Source organism: Orbicella faveolata, unplaced genomic scaffold, assembly GCF_042242905.1.
Source record: "Orbicella faveolata isolate gen_17 unplaced genomic scaffold, um_ofav_v1 contig_25, whole genome shotgun sequence".
In the NCBI taxonomy this organism is placed as follows: Eukaryota; Metazoa; Cnidaria; class Anthozoa; order Scleractinia; family Merulinidae; genus Orbicella; species Orbicella faveolata.
Window position 1 is genome coordinate 29615001 of NW_028301553.1, and position 15028 is coordinate 29630028.

Consider the following 15028-nt stretch of genomic DNA (forward strand, 5'->3'; position numbering starts at 1 on the left):
ACTTAAATAAGGGTACATTGTGTAAAGGTACTGTGCAATAAATTGTCCTCTACCCTTCCACGGCATACTAATACAGTACTGTATTTCTATGACTTACAGTTCACAACAAAATATCTCATTCCGTCATTTCATAGTTGTTACGTTCAATTTGCAGTTATGACGGAAATGTTCCTAATTAAAAGTAGAACAACAGACAATAAAACTGTTCCAGTTAAAGTAGTAATAGAGTAAGAATTATGGCGACTTAAAAAAGTCGGATAGGAACGTACACGTACATTTGGCGCTTCAGCATTTGAAACTTTGGTTTGTACGACATTAAACGGCCGATTATCAGCTTATAGTAGCTAATCGTACATGTTATTTTTTATAGTGATGATGGATCGCATTTTAAACACTAGTAATAGTTATCACTAAAGTTTGCCCCCGCTTTCTTGATTGAAAACAATTAAACATTATTGTATGAACTAAAACTTTCATTTCTTTTGTTTTGTAAACTGTATCACTCATAATATTATGTCAAACCACTCTGCAGTTCGAATTTGATGATGAAACAAACAATTTGTCTTGTTATACGAGCAAAAGTATGTCGAAAGCAGAGCAGAAGAAGAAATCATCTGGAATTTGCTGTCACAATTTTTTTCCAAGACATAGACAGAAGTTTCATTTTACAGTCACTATGGCAACCTCAAATTAGAGTCAAGCATTTTGCGCATTTAGAGTGCCTCCTAGGCTTTCCAGCTCTGGCCGTAAGGCTTCCCGGAGTAACAATAAAATACCGCATAAAACGACATGTGGCTTAGTTTCCGTTCAAAGGTGGCCACTTAATACAGGTAAAAATAACAAAGAAAGACATACATAGGGCGCCTAATACAGGTAAAAACTTCAGCGTTTGTATGAGCAAAAAATCGGGACTTTGAAAACTGGCCGGTTAATAGAGGGTGGCCGCTTAATACAGGTGCGTTATATATAGGCTTGACTGTATTATGTTCCTCCAGCCCGAAGTGATTTCCACTTCGCATACTTCCACGCAAAACGAACACAAAGACCACGTGGTCCCGCGGGATAGGCTGCAATTTGCATATATGACAACAAGGAAAAAAAAAGAAACTCAACCGAAATCGAAACTTCGACGTGGTCTGCACAGCGATCCCTCGTAAAAAGCAAAGATTAAAAGATATAGCAATTTTGTAGGATGATAGATTGATTGTTTTCGTGCCGTGGGGCGATCAAGGTTAAAGTAAATATCTTAGGCCCGGTTCAAACGTCGAACTTTACATGTGCCGAACCTAACACCAGTTTGGGTCGACCCAAATAATTAAGTTCGGCAGCTGATTCAAACGACTAACCTAATTTAATCGAACTTAATTACAAAAATAAAAGAGACACCATTGCAAACGACAGTTATTGCTGACCAAAATGGCAGAAAAATGTAGGAAAGACAAATTGTGAAAATGAAGAGGTTGCTTTTCTTGCAAGTGCGATAAAGGAGGGTAGAGCTAGTCGAAGAAGGCGACCCAGATGCAATCAGCATTAAACAACCGAAGACGATTTTCGAATTTGGTTTGCCTGATATTATCGCTTATTCCCAAAGAAACATCGCAGTTCCTCGTCCAGTTCGTTCCTGTCGTCGGTTTATTCAAGATTCATTTATGTTTAGACTCTCGAAGCAATAGGAACACATATTGTCCCGCTCTTCCCGCTATTTTGTTCCAAATGATCAAAACAAGGTGTGTGCTCATGACAAAAATAGTAAACGTGCAGATCTGTGGGTAAAAATTAATTTATTTAATGTATTTGTAATGCATGCATTAGGTTCGGTACATGAAAAGTTCGACGTTTGAATCGGAGTCGCTCCGCAGTCGAACTGACCGACTGGCCATGTCGAACTTAATTCCCGGGTCGACCCATATAACATTTGTAGAACTTAATTGATTCAAACGTCGATCTCGTCATGTACTTAATTGGGGCTATTAGGTTCGGCACATGAAAAGTTCGACGTTTGAACCGGGCCTTAGGAAATCCAATGACATTTACGAATGCGAAAGAAACGAAATAGGATTAAAATGCTTCTGAACAACAAATGTGCAAAATAAGTAAGAACTTTTAAGTATGTAAAATACTTGGAACAGACTCTGATTTCATGAGTTTTTGACTGGTTTTGCTGATGGGTTCTGGTGTTGTGTCTTCAAAAAATTGGCAGAATCTGCAAAAACAATCCAATGAATATTGTTGTTCACTAATATCAACCTTCCTAAATGACACTTTCAGGAGTAGATTCTTCCTTAGACTTCTTATAGTGTTTACAACAAACGTTAGACGAACCATTCATTCACACAATCGAAACGTGAAGATCTCAGGTTACCACATTGTTAAACAAATGACAGAGTTAAAATAATTTCTACCTTAATATTCTGATGTTTCGGCTAAAATTAGCACCACTAAGGAATTGCCACTTCTTCCTTCTTTACCAAAAACCTGTGAGTAAATCAGAAAGCTTCAACATCAGATCGAAGGAAACAGAAAGTGCTGACAAAGTAATACTGAACTTAGAGTGACACACTCTTCGTCAGCACAATATTCTTGGTTTTCATATGACGTGGTCATATTCCAAAATTAGAAATTATCTTTCCTTCCGCGGTTTTAGTTTCATCAGATAAAAGACCCTATAGGAACGTGACGTTTGACAATCTTTTAGCTCGAAAGAGTTCTTCTTTTTGTAATAGAGCACTCCAAGCTTTTGCGTTGTGTGACATGAAAATGGCGGCCCGAAAAGACTGTCGCGTAGGCCAAAAGATGAGTTACCGCTTTAGTTTTTGCTAAATAAACGATGCTTGCACTAGAAGAAGCATTTATTTCAATGTGTGGGAGCTCTAGAGTAAAAATTTTCGTTTCAATTGCAAAACTCAACGATAGATGTTTTTGTTATTTTGCGGCCGCCATGTTTGTGCCCCTCCGAAGGGCACAAACATGGCGTCTCCATACAAAGCTCTATAAATTTGGGTGACACACTTCTGCGAATAACGGGCGAATGAAAAACAGCAGAAACCTGATTCTTGGCGAGGTTGTTTATATAGCAATCATCTATCATACGCCAGATTCTTGAATTTATTTATTGAACGGTTACGATTGTTAGTTTTGATCACATGCCTGGTGAAAACCGAGAATTGGTCAGAATACGGATAAGAGATAAAACCCCTTCTCCCGGATCAAAAATCAATAATGAACTGGCGCTAAACCCAAAACGCACTATTTTACCAACATTGCAAAGGAGGGAGATGTCGTCTCAATTACTCATTTAAGTTGTCCAAGATTGTAGATTTTTCCCTTAGTAACACGTAAAACCCATTTTAATCATTTCCCTGTTGTGTTAATATATAAAAAGTGATTTGCCGCAGTGATTACCCTATGTTCCTCACAAACAAGTATGTATCATTCCGTGCCAATTGAATTACCTACCTTTACCTACTGCTAAGTTTGTGTCTTGTCACTATGTACGTGGGCTCGATTACCAACCGCTTTGATCGAGGAACGTAGACTGAAGTAGAGGCGAAACTCGAGCCTACTGTTTAAGCATAATTTGCATAATTGAAGACCACACTGTAAATCACATTTACGAAACGAAATTGACTTAGAAAATAAAATGTTTCTGGGTAATGACAATTCTAGTTTCATATTACAAATGTCCAAAATCTCAGTAAAGTTCACCAATAGAAAATGAAAGTCAAAACGTGATGTGACTCCCAACCTATTAACAATGCATGATGACTTGGAAATCACGAGGTTAGCACAAGACGGGCAAATAGGGTCAACTTGAACAAGAATAAAGTAGACTTCTAGAATTTCCCTTTGATTAGTAAATTTAGCAGTCGCTCTATCACAACGACAATCGATTTCCCTGATAATTTTTCTCCCTTTTCTCTTGTCTTTGATTGATTTTCATTGCTTTATGTGCTTTTTGTTAATAAGCGAAAAGTAAAAATGCTCATATGGCTTGGAATGTTGATTTCCGGCCTTTGTTTCATAGGAATTGTAAACTTTCTGCTTCGCCGTTATTTACAATTAATTTCGCCATGTCCAATACCTTACATTTGCACTTCTACCTGCTGTTTTTAGAGTAAAAAAGCTGAGCCAGTTGTAATAACAAACTTTTCTTCGGTGGTTTGTTTGCTGCGAGATAAATGCATGCACAACAGCGGAAAACTGAAGAGCACGCTTGCAGAAGAAGGTCCGCAATTGCAGCTTTATAAGCCTACAACTGGCAATTTTCGTATAGAAATCAATTTTCTTTACGGCAATTTGATAATTCAAAAACTTTGAGAATTTCTCGTTCTGATCATGATTGAAGAGGCACACGAGATCTACGGCCCCGCAAATGATCCCGGCCCGCAAATGATCCCGGTACCGCAAATGATCCCCAAATTGTACCGCAAATGATCCCGGGACCGGAACTGATTCCACCGCAAAAAGTTAGGAATGGCGTGGACTCCATGAAAAGTCTATGAATGGATACATATTTTCTTAATTATCCTAGGTGAAGAAAAGACAAGCACCTCAGGCATAAAAGCAGGAATATAAAAACGTTTCTCACACTTCGCAAAATACTAAATGGTCATGTGTCGACTGCATAAATTTTTCGTTTACGAAACGCACTGCAAAAAGAAACATGAATCTTCGAAGATGCCTCTGCCATCCAATTAACCGCTTAGAACTTTTCCCTGTACATTACATCTACTTGCGTCCTAGATAGCCACGGGCTCCCACGAAAGTCTCTAAGATTCCTTCGTGCTAGTTACCGTAGTAAAAATGTAGTCAATCCACTTGGGAATTCTCAGTTGTCTCCAAATTTGAGGATTTAGTGAACGTCCTGAGTTATCATGCATCGCAGGCCCGGACCTAATAAAGTCATCCAGGGAAGGATCCAGCTAAACTACAAACTTCAAACACAGGATTTCGTAACGTTGGATATCAGTTTTAAGGATAATTTGGTTTTATCAACTGGGTTGATAATGTGAATTGGCCACCGTAAAGAGATTCGAAAGCTGACGTTTCGAGCGTCAGCCCTTCGGATTCGCTCCGACGCAGGGCTAACGCTCCGAGGCTTTCAGGACAAACTTCTATGTTTGGTGGTGTTTTCCTTGTATCCAAGTCTCTTTTGAGAATTGAAAGACAAAGGAAACTTAAAAAAATTGCAATTTTGACCTGAAAGCCTCGGATCGATGTTAGAATATTGATATATCAAACGTGGCCTATTGGTTGTGGTTTTGAGGTTTTCTGGCCTGTTCTGAGCTTTATAGTGATTGGTTCAGTACCAAATTAACCTTTTGGAATCAAATCCAAATGATCACGGTTTTCGGAGTTTCACAGTCAAAAAAAGCGATTGCATAAATTTAAAATCCACTGTCCAAATTCCTGAGTCCTCACATTTTCAAATTTTGTGGCGAGGCGACCATTTCCGGTCCGGGATCACTTATGGTACAATCTGGGGATCATTTCCGGTTCTGGGATCATTTGCGGTACAATTTGGGGATCATTTGAGGGCCGGGATCATTTGCGGGGCCGTAGATCTACTTTCAGGTAGGCCGTTACTTTCAGGATTCAACAAGAGAGTGACAAATTAACGTTACTATCGGGAAGCCGTTATTTTTTATTATTATCATTATTTTTTTGGGGGGGGGGGGGCGGGGTCTTACTATCGGAATTCTACGGTATTATATCTCTCAGTTAGTGCGCCCGCTGTGTACGAATGGCTTGGGACAGAAAAAGGAAAAAGCATTATTTTATCATGTTGGAAATCGGCTCGTGTCATGGACACTGTGAAGACCTCAAAGTGGCCAGATTTCCTCGCTTAACCCCGACGTTCAGTGGCAGTTCCACGAACATTGTTTACATTTCGGATTTTTGCCTTTAGTATTAAAATTTCCTGTTCTCACAACAAGTTGTGTTCCTTTTTGTAATAATTATAAGTCACGTTAATTACGCTCATTTGAAATCTTAGCACCTCTTTTGCGTTAATCGTCTTTACTAAAAGGTATTTTATCCTTCAATCCAACTTAACTTAACTTGCGTTAATTTCGATCGATTACCCTTATTACCATGAACGTTAATTTCTTATTACACGGTGTATCGTTGGTAAACCAACGAGGAAATGCTTTCCACCGTTTTTTGCTTGAGTATCTGTGGAAAATGTTTACTGAAATTTGGCCTATACCCAGCCCGTTTGGGGAGGGGTCAGGCTGGGACACCCAAAATAGAAGGGGAGGGGAACCCTACACGAAGCGAGAGAACAGAGGTTACCAAGAGGGGTTTCTAAGGCAGCGGGAGTTGGGAGAAATAGGGAAATATTTTGTACTATTACAAAATATTTAACCGCCAATGAAAGGCGGAACGGAACCTGCCGTTGCGGAAAGTGAGACACCCAGGTCCCCTCTAACCCACCTGACCCCACCCCACTGGGTTGTGAGATAACCAACCTGGTCCAAAGGCCAGGGCTTTTTTCCCTTCATATGGCTTTTTGATCAGTTAATTTTTTCACTAAATCGTAAACAGGCTTCGCTTTGCCCAATGTTTTCCTCCAATTATTTATTATTGATTGGTAACAGGACCTAGACTCCACTCAAAAGCTTCCGCTCACTAAGATAGAATTTACACTTTCATGACTATAACTTGCGTGGCTGGTGGGATTTCGCGCGCGAGTTTTTTTTTTTTGTTTTAGTGGGTACGCGCGCGAATCCCGTCAGCGACGCAGGCCACCATGGGTAGAGAATAATTTGGAAGTCGTCAACATGGAGGTTGCACCAGTACGATTGATATGAACGAAAAAGCGATGTGTTTATTCCACTTCTTATTTTTAAAACCAAAGAAATATCTGCAACCATATTACATAAAAACGAAAACAACGCGAATACACTGCCGAGCTACTTGAAATATAATGACTTCTAACTCTCAAATGAAACAAAAATCTGCACACTACAGTTCGAAAATTGAGTTACTCAGAGCCGCAGCTAGCTGACGGCTTCAACGAAAGAACACAGCGAGTGGAACCAACGCGCAAGCAAACGTGTTTAACAGGACTGGAACGAGTGAAGTGACTCCATCTGCAATAATGTCGTCCTCGTCGTCCCATCCAGGAGCGGCGTATCCGATCTCTTCACGCTGCTCCACCATCCACTTACGAAGCGGTTCAAAATATTCAGTCAGCGCTCCAACATCCAGCGTTTCACTTCCGGTCAGCTTCTTCAGGGCCTCCAGCCAAGGTTTGCTTTTGCCCATTTTCAGCATATCGCTAAAAGGAGAAGTGGATTGAAAAGGATAGCACCATGAACAGTGAATCAGTACTACAGTATTACAGTTTTACAGACGCGACGAGTGAAAGACCTTCGCTCTTTACGGCTAAGAAATAGAAATGATACCCGCATTTGACACATTTCCCAGCACTCACATAGCCTGTTATGCAGGGGAAAACAGGGAAGAGGTAAAGAGCCAAAAAAGTCCCCTTCCATCTATCCACGCTTTGCTTCGGCCTACCCCAGTTTAACGCCTGCTACGCAGGCTCAACTCGCACAATTCTCTCTGTTTCCCTTTCTGGGAAGACTTTGGCAGTCATTACTGTATTAACAAGCTCCAACGCCCTATTCAATGGTCCTTAAACAGTTTTTCTGCCCGCACAAAGAGATTTACGTTATCTGTTGAAAACAGTACATTGTTCCCCAGCTCTACTAACAAACTTACCCGATCTTCTTTCCTGCCTCCTTTGACTTTGACTAGTAGATGGAACAGGTATGCAAAGGTCCTTTAAAACCAGCTGCTTCACAAGCGGCCTTGTGGAACTGGAACTGTAGCACGTAACTCATGAAATACCTGGGCAAGAAAAACAAGAGGTTCTTCTCCAGTCTGTCACGTAAGTAATGCAAGCGAAAGCACGAACCCCTCCCACGCCCAAAATGATTACTGCTCTCAATGTAGGGGTTTTTACCTTCACGAGTCAAGCCGTACTTCATTAGTATTTAATTAGGCTAGGAAGGCACAGCGGCCAAATTTCTCTGCTCCGGATTGGTTTTGAACATTGGCCAGCGTAGTTCAGAATTTCATCAAATCTAAAGAGAGGCGATATGTTGATCATAATTGTAAGCTATGAAGATTGAAATTCAAACCTGATGTAGGGTGTGTTGGCAGGAATGTAGTGCTTGCATCCGGGGTCAAAGTCCTTTTCGGACCGTTCTACAGGTGGTTTTATTCCCTGGTACTTAGTCCTCAGTTTCCACCACTCGGCATTGTAGTTCACGTCAGTGATGGCTCCAATGAACACCTTCCATCGCCATTGATTGACCATGTAGCCGAACGGTAGAAATCCGATTTTACGCAGCGCCATTTCCATTACGCCGTTTATGTCTGATTCTGAGAAAGAGGAAAACAACAACAACAACAACAACAACAACAACAATAAAACAACGAAGAATGTAAATAACATTGCAGTGCGAATTTTTTACATTACTTGCAAAAAGCCTTTTGACACTTTTTGTCTTATTTCGGACAAATTTCGGATAAAAGTTTCGGAGACTTTGCTGAGTTGGAAGGTGTAACAAGCCGAATTGTTCCCACAAATATTTCAGACAAAGTCAGAAAGCTTGGCAAGTTTCTCTAAAGTGCTACTGAAAAAAAAAAAAAACCGTTGAAGTCTGTGCGTCGGATCGCGCTCTTGCTGGTTTGAATAGGGTTAACGAGCTCCACTAAAACCTAACTCGTCTTATTTCCACAGATTTAAACGCACATCTTTAACTTCAGCCTGTGGTTGTTGCATGTGCGTGCGCACTAATTTTTAAATTAATGGAAAAATAATATGTCCCGCGATAAGTTTGATCAATAAGTTTTAGGTTAGCCTGCTCAAAGCAGGCGGTTAACCTGAAAGGAGCGCGTCAAACAAGCTGCATTCTAGTTAGCCTACGTACCACTTAGACGCTCGTCACGCAATCTTTCCTCCTTAAATGCGTAACGAACCATGAAGACGTCTGTTGAGGAGTCTACATTCCAATTTGAACAAAGCCGGCTCTCGTGCAGGCATGTTTTTTTTTCTTTGTTTATTGACGAAACACCTGACATCATCCTGTCTAGCAACCGTACATTCCTGACCTCAGAAGTACACTCTTTTGAGTATGTATGACTGACGATGGAGATAGACCATTTAAACCTGTCCTTTAAGGTTCTTGGCTAGGGGCGGAGGGTGAGACAACGGGAGAAAAACGAACGTGGCGAGCGAAGGGAAAAACAGGCCCCTTGCGTGGTATCTCTTCGCTCCGGCTCTTTTTGTTCTGTTAACCCTACTAACCGAGAACTTGGAAGGTAAGATCTCTGAAGTCTTGCATAGTAAAGGGCAGAAGTCTCTGGGATCGACCGAGAATGGCAACTGTTTTGTTCAAGTGGTTGCCAGTAAATCGTAATTGTTACTAAGGAGCTAACGATCGAAACGTCAGCTTCAGAAACTCGTTACGGCGGTTAATTTAAGTTGATAAATTGCTAAGAGATAGCTCAGTGTTTCATTTGCCCCACGATCGACGCAAGGAAACACTTTCTTTAGAAACTATTAACTTTGCCATGATATTCGGCAAGTTTTAACTGTGCATGACGTTTCTAAGTAAGCGCCCAAGGGAGGGCGGGAAGAGGGAGTTCTCTTAAAAAAAACTACGAGGCTACTCGTCGTACCTTTCAGGGTAAAAAAGCGGCAGCATTTGGGGTACATTTTAGGATATTGAGCCAAAAAAAAAAAATGTGGGGTAAGCACAACAAAAACATATAGCAACAAACCATAATACAAGGCAACTTTAAAACTTAAACCTTATTTTACCCACCGTCAGGGGAAAGGGAAAATGGAGCGACTGTAAAGCACTGCTACCAAGGGGCGCTTATCATACCTTGCTGGGATTTCCTTGGGCTAAATTTCACATTTTCTCAGTCGCTCCATAACATGTATCTCTGGGGGTTCGTTTTCAACGGGAGACGCAAATAACCAGGAACAAGTCGACGTTTTGGCGGGAAATACCCCTACACGCGGCCAACGTTTAATTTCGCGGACGACTGCGCGCGTGTTGAGTATGACTCGCAATTCAAGAGTGATGGGAAAGAACGTGTAACATGTTCGCGTCCTCGTGGAATCCCCCAATACACAAGCATCTCCTCCCCTCAGACAAACGGTAAAGCAAACAATGCCAGTCGCTATACAATCTAAACGTTTATTTACTAAAGTTAAATAAAATGTTGCCCTTTTCCTGCTTAACACTTCAGGAATTACAGCGAGTTTTCTTATTTACAAACTTCATATCACTCTCATCTATTTACACAAACTTTAGCATTATATCAAAAAAAATTCTTTTTCTTAACTCAGGAAATTGTTAATGTGTACATGGGGATTTGTTACGAGTATCGTTGTAGAACAGGGTTTTTTCCAGACAGAACTCAGGATCGCCGGTAACAGCAACAAACTAATTTATTTCCGTAAGATAACCTCACGAATTTACAGCACTAAGCTTCTTCAAATTTGAATCAATCTCTCTCACAGAAGAAACACTCGCTCTAATATATATGAGGCTTAAAGTACTAGAAACTTCTATTTGGAACTAAATTAAGTAGTTTGACACAATATTTAATCTGAGTAATTACATAAGGATCAGAATGTTCTGGAATGTTCTTATACAAATTGGTCACGGCTGAATGACTTCCGGTTCTATATTGTTCTAGAAATTGACTTAGACAATTTTCGTAACAGGATTCTACATATTGATATTTCTTATGCTTTCTTGTAGCTTTTTATATGTAAAGTTTAAAACCTGGTCTGTGCTGTTTAACAAGATTTCTGAGAGATCGCTTACTTTCCTCACTTATACCAGAGTTCAAACTCAGGTGTAGTGCGACTAGTTTCCAGTTGTCGTGCTGTACTGCTTCACACAGACTGGTAACACCGGTATCGGTGATCTGATTACCACTCAGATATAGTGTGGTTCCTTTACAGCTTGGATGCGTTAAGGCGTCACACAGACTGGTAACACCGGTATCGGTGATCTGATTAAAACTCAGATATAGTGCGGTTACTTTACAGCTTGGATCCGGTAAGGCGTCACACAGACTGGTAACACCGGTATTGGTGATCTGATTACCACTCAGATATAGTGTGGTTACTTTACAGCTTGGATGCGTTAAGGCGTCACACAGATTGGTAACACCGGTATCGGTGATCTGATTACGACTCAGATATAGTGTGGTTACTTTACAGCTTAGATGCGTTAAGGCGTCACACAGACTGGTAACACCGGTATCGGTGATCTGATTACCTCTCAGATCTAGTGTGGTTACTTTACAGCTTGGATGCGTTAAGGCGTCAAACAGACTGGTAACACGGGTATCGGTGATCTGATTACCACTCAGATGTAGTGTGGTTACTTTACAGCTTGGATGCGTTAAGGCGTCACACAGACTGGTAACACCGGTATCGGTGATCTGATTACCATTCAGTTCTAGTGTGGTTACTTTACAGCTTGGATGCGTTAAGGCGTCACACAGACTGGTAACACCGGTATCGGTGATCTGATTACCACTCAGATCTAGTGTGGTTACTTTACAGCTTGGATGCGTTAAGGCGTCACACAGACTGGTAACACCGGTATCGGTGATCTGATTACCAATCAGATATAGTGTGGTTACTTTACAGCTTGGATGCGTTAAGGCGTCACTCAGACTGGTAACACCGGTATCGGTGATCTGATTACAACTCAGATCTAGTGTGGTTACTTTACAGCTTGGATGCGTTAAGGCGTCACACAGACTGATAACACCGGCATCAGTGATCTGATTACCACTCAGATCTAGTGTGGTTACTTTACAGCTTGGATGCGTTAAGGCGTCACACAGACTGGTAACACCGGCATCAGTGATCTGATTACCACTCAGTTCTAGTGTGGTTACTTTACAGCTTGGATGCGTTAAGGCGTCACACAGACTGGTAACACCGGTAGCGGTGATCTGATTACCACTCAGAAGTAGTTGTGTCAATTTACTACATACTAATCCACGAATGCAATTAACACATTCGTCAGTCAATCGAAAATCGGCGATATATAGCTCGGTAACGGGACAGTGTTCTTTCTCTAGTGATTCACAGACACGTTTTATTCCAGACAGTGTTAGAGATGAGTGAAATATCTCCAACCTGTTAACAGTAAAGGACAGTTCAGATCGTTGATGTTGCACTGTAGTAGCTTCCTCTTCATTCAATGCACTAAAGACATCTAGCAAAAATGATATTGCGATACAGTCCACATCATTTAAATGGGAAAATTCCAATTCACCGTGGTCAAAGTAGTGATGGGAATGATTCCCAACGACATTTTTAGCAAATTCTTTGTCTTGATATTCACTGAGGCATGTTGCTCTCACAAGAAGGCGTTCAGTGCGGGATGAGGATGAAATACTTTCTAGCAATTTTTCCATTAGTTCACCATTCCTTTTCTTCGACAAAATTCCAGCCATGAACTGCAGAACCATTTGGGAGACATGTTTTGGAATTACATTTGACATTACAAACCAGCGAGCAGCCAAATACTCTTGAATTGTCAAATGAGTAAAACCTAAGTATTTCGTGGTTTCAAGCAAAGATTTCCTGAGAGGCGGACCACAGTGGAGAAGACCGCTTTCTTTCAACTTTTCGATTTCTTCGACACCAAACTTTCCTTTCATCTCTCTTTCTTCAAAAATTGACTTACTCTGCAAAAGCAGTTTAGCTGCTAACTCGGATAATTTATCCAACGTACTTTCCACTAGATGTGAAGCATTGAATTTCTCAGGAATTTCTTTCATCCTATACTCTGACGCGGCATTATGCTTTAGTTCAAAAATGTTCACAACTTCAGAATAAATGTCAGTTGTTGAAACAGGGAGATCATCATTGCTCTTTGATGTTTGAAGGGCATATTCCATACAGAAACACATCAGAAAGCACAGCATAGGGATGTGAGCGAAGCTAACAAGATTCTCATTCTTCATGACATGATCGAGAACGGCTTTCTTCATGGTGTTGTTTTCCCTGAAATAATTTTTAATGAACTCTTCAACCTGTTGTGGAGAAAACCCTGCAATTTCCACGTACCGGTCAAAGGGAATTCCTCCTATCTTATCAGATTCATCAGGCCTTGATGTGATCATAACAACAGAGTCTCTTAACAGTTTTCCTTTGATGAGTTTGGTACACAGTGCGGCGACATGCATTTTCTCTTTAGCAGTGTTTCGGTACCTTTTTTCCAATTCACTAATGATGTAATCTTGTCGTGAAAACTCGTCATACCCATCAATAATGATCAAAACCTCTTCAGGGTGATTCACAATGTATTCAAACAACGAGTCATCAATGTTTGAGCTATCATCCAATACCGTAGAGCAGTTTAAGAGCTCTTGCAAAGACAACTGGTCATTTTCAAGGAGATTCAGTTGACGGAATGTCAACAAGTACACAAATTTAAAATGGGATTGTGACTGAAATAGCTTATCGTCAGCCCAATCTCTCACGAGCTTTTGACAAAACAGAGTCTTTCCAATCCCTGCTTTCCCAGTAAGAAGAATACGTTTAGGGCTTCGTTCATCATTGGTAGTGCCAATGAATATTTCTTCACAGTGTTCTATTCGAGTACCACTCACTTGCCCAAAATAATACAGCTGGTCACTTCTTGTTGATCCCATGTCTTCCTTGTTGAGGGCCTTTCTACCATGTTGTATGAGAACATTCGTAAATATGTCATCAGTTCTCACATTAGAAATGGTTGCAGAGGCGATTAGTTTGGGCTGGAACTCTGTTTGACTTTTTACAGATGTTTTCAAAGCTCTTGTGTAAGCACTCACAGCTATATTTTAAAATAAAATGACATCATGAACAAGTAATTCAAGAATTAATTCAGAATTTAAAACTAGACTGAAAGTCTTCAGCTATTGTGACAAACATTGTAAGAGCAAGCTCAAAGCCCAAAGATGAAAAGCTTCCGTTAATCCTAAACCCATTTCTCATCCATTTATCATTATTTATATAAACTAGCTGGCATTCTATGCCCTTACTGATCGTTAAATAAAAAGATTTCAGTTAAAGGGTGTCATTTTTCCCCTTAATTCTTGTGTCACAAACCGAAGAATATTGCCAAATTATGATATCAATGTTTGGAGAATTTTCTTCTGTTTTGCCCTTCCTCTAATCAATGATCTAGTATATGTGCAAATCGAATTTTATAATTCACGTTCATATCTGTCAAAATATTGTTTTTCCGTGAGTTGACATACCAGTCTAGCCTAACCACCCATCAGTTAATAATAACAATAATAAGCACTTTATTTATCTTGCAAAAAATAGATCAGCTGAATTTAAATATAAACCCAGCTGGTATAAACCTGGTAGAGACCACGTTTCAATTATTTCAACTATTTAATTCTTACCTGGAGTCTGTGATCCATTTGCATCTACAACAAATAATCAAACCAAACAATTATTAATAATAATTATCAAATAGTAGCCTGTCTAAATAATCAGTTACTGGGATAAACTACCTCTTACTAATCGAGCGCAAGGGCTGTGCTGGGTAATAATAGCCCATGATTTTACAAAAACGACCAACGGCCACCATTCCCTGATCAGTCAGGGCTCGAGACTAACGGTACCCAACTAGCCACAGACTAGTAAAAATTCCATTTTGGTTAGTGGTTTTTGCGCTTCACTAGCCATTTTGGCTTGTAAAAATGAAAATTTGTGAGTAGTGGAGCCCCAGAGGAAACCAATTAAGAGTCACTGACTGGAAATATCGAGAATGACGGGATCGAAAATCCTGAAACTTTGCCTGAAGAACGCTGTTAGGGAACTACTTAGGAAATTATTATTCCGATTTCTTTAGAATTTTAAGTCTTCGGGAAATTCGCAAAAAAACGAAAATACAGCTTTTTGCCTTACAAATATGCAAAAAATATCTGGAAAATTGACAAAGTTCTCGGTATTCGCATTGAAACAGTTTAC

General features: G+C 40.3%; 2 protein-coding genes and 1 pseudogene across 7 annotated transcripts in view; all 3 read right to left on the reverse strand.

The window, feature by feature from the left end:
* The window catches only part of LOC149109819 (uncharacterized), a 19610-nt pseudogene extending 15972 nt beyond the window's left edge, over nt 1-3638 (reverse strand). The window contains exons 1-2 of the transcript XR_016208254.1: nt 3457-3638; nt 2403-2475 (exon numbers count right to left, since the gene is read on the reverse strand). The product of XR_016208254.1 is annotated as an uncharacterized LOC149109819 (transcript). The remainder of the gene's footprint in view (nt 1-2402; nt 2476-3456) is intronic.
* LOC110066578 (NACHT, LRR and PYD domains-containing protein 12-like) overlaps nt 1-15028 on the reverse strand; it is an 80880-nt gene that overhangs the window by 50264 nt on the left and 15588 nt on the right. For 3 of the 5 annotated variants that reach the window (XM_089293160.1, XM_089293163.1, XM_089293165.1), the window contains 2 exons: nt 14458-14481; nt 10210-13877 (listed from right to left, as the gene is read on the reverse strand). The exons of 1 other annotated variant lie outside the window; for it this stretch is intronic. In XM_089293160.1, the coding sequence (XP_089149286.1) occupies nt 10798-13877; nt 14458-14481 (3104 nt within the window). In that variant the 3' untranslated portion in view covers nt 10210-10797. Of the gene's footprint in view, nt 1-10209; nt 13878-14457; nt 14482-15028 lie in introns of those variants that run through there. One more of the 5 variants, XM_089293161.1, reaches the window with a different exon arrangement.
* On the reverse strand, nt 5673-8716 carry LOC149109820 (angiotensin-converting enzyme-related protein-like). The gene is made up of 3 exons (XM_089293181.1): nt 8151-8716; nt 7729-7857; nt 5673-7282 (listed from the first exon to the last, which is right to left on the reverse strand). Exon 3 carries the CDS (start codon nt 7276-7278, stop codon nt 7015-7017), a length of 264 nt encoding a protein of 87 aa, XP_089149307.1. The 5' UTR covers nt 7279-7282; nt 7729-7857; nt 8151-8716; the 3' UTR covers nt 5673-7014.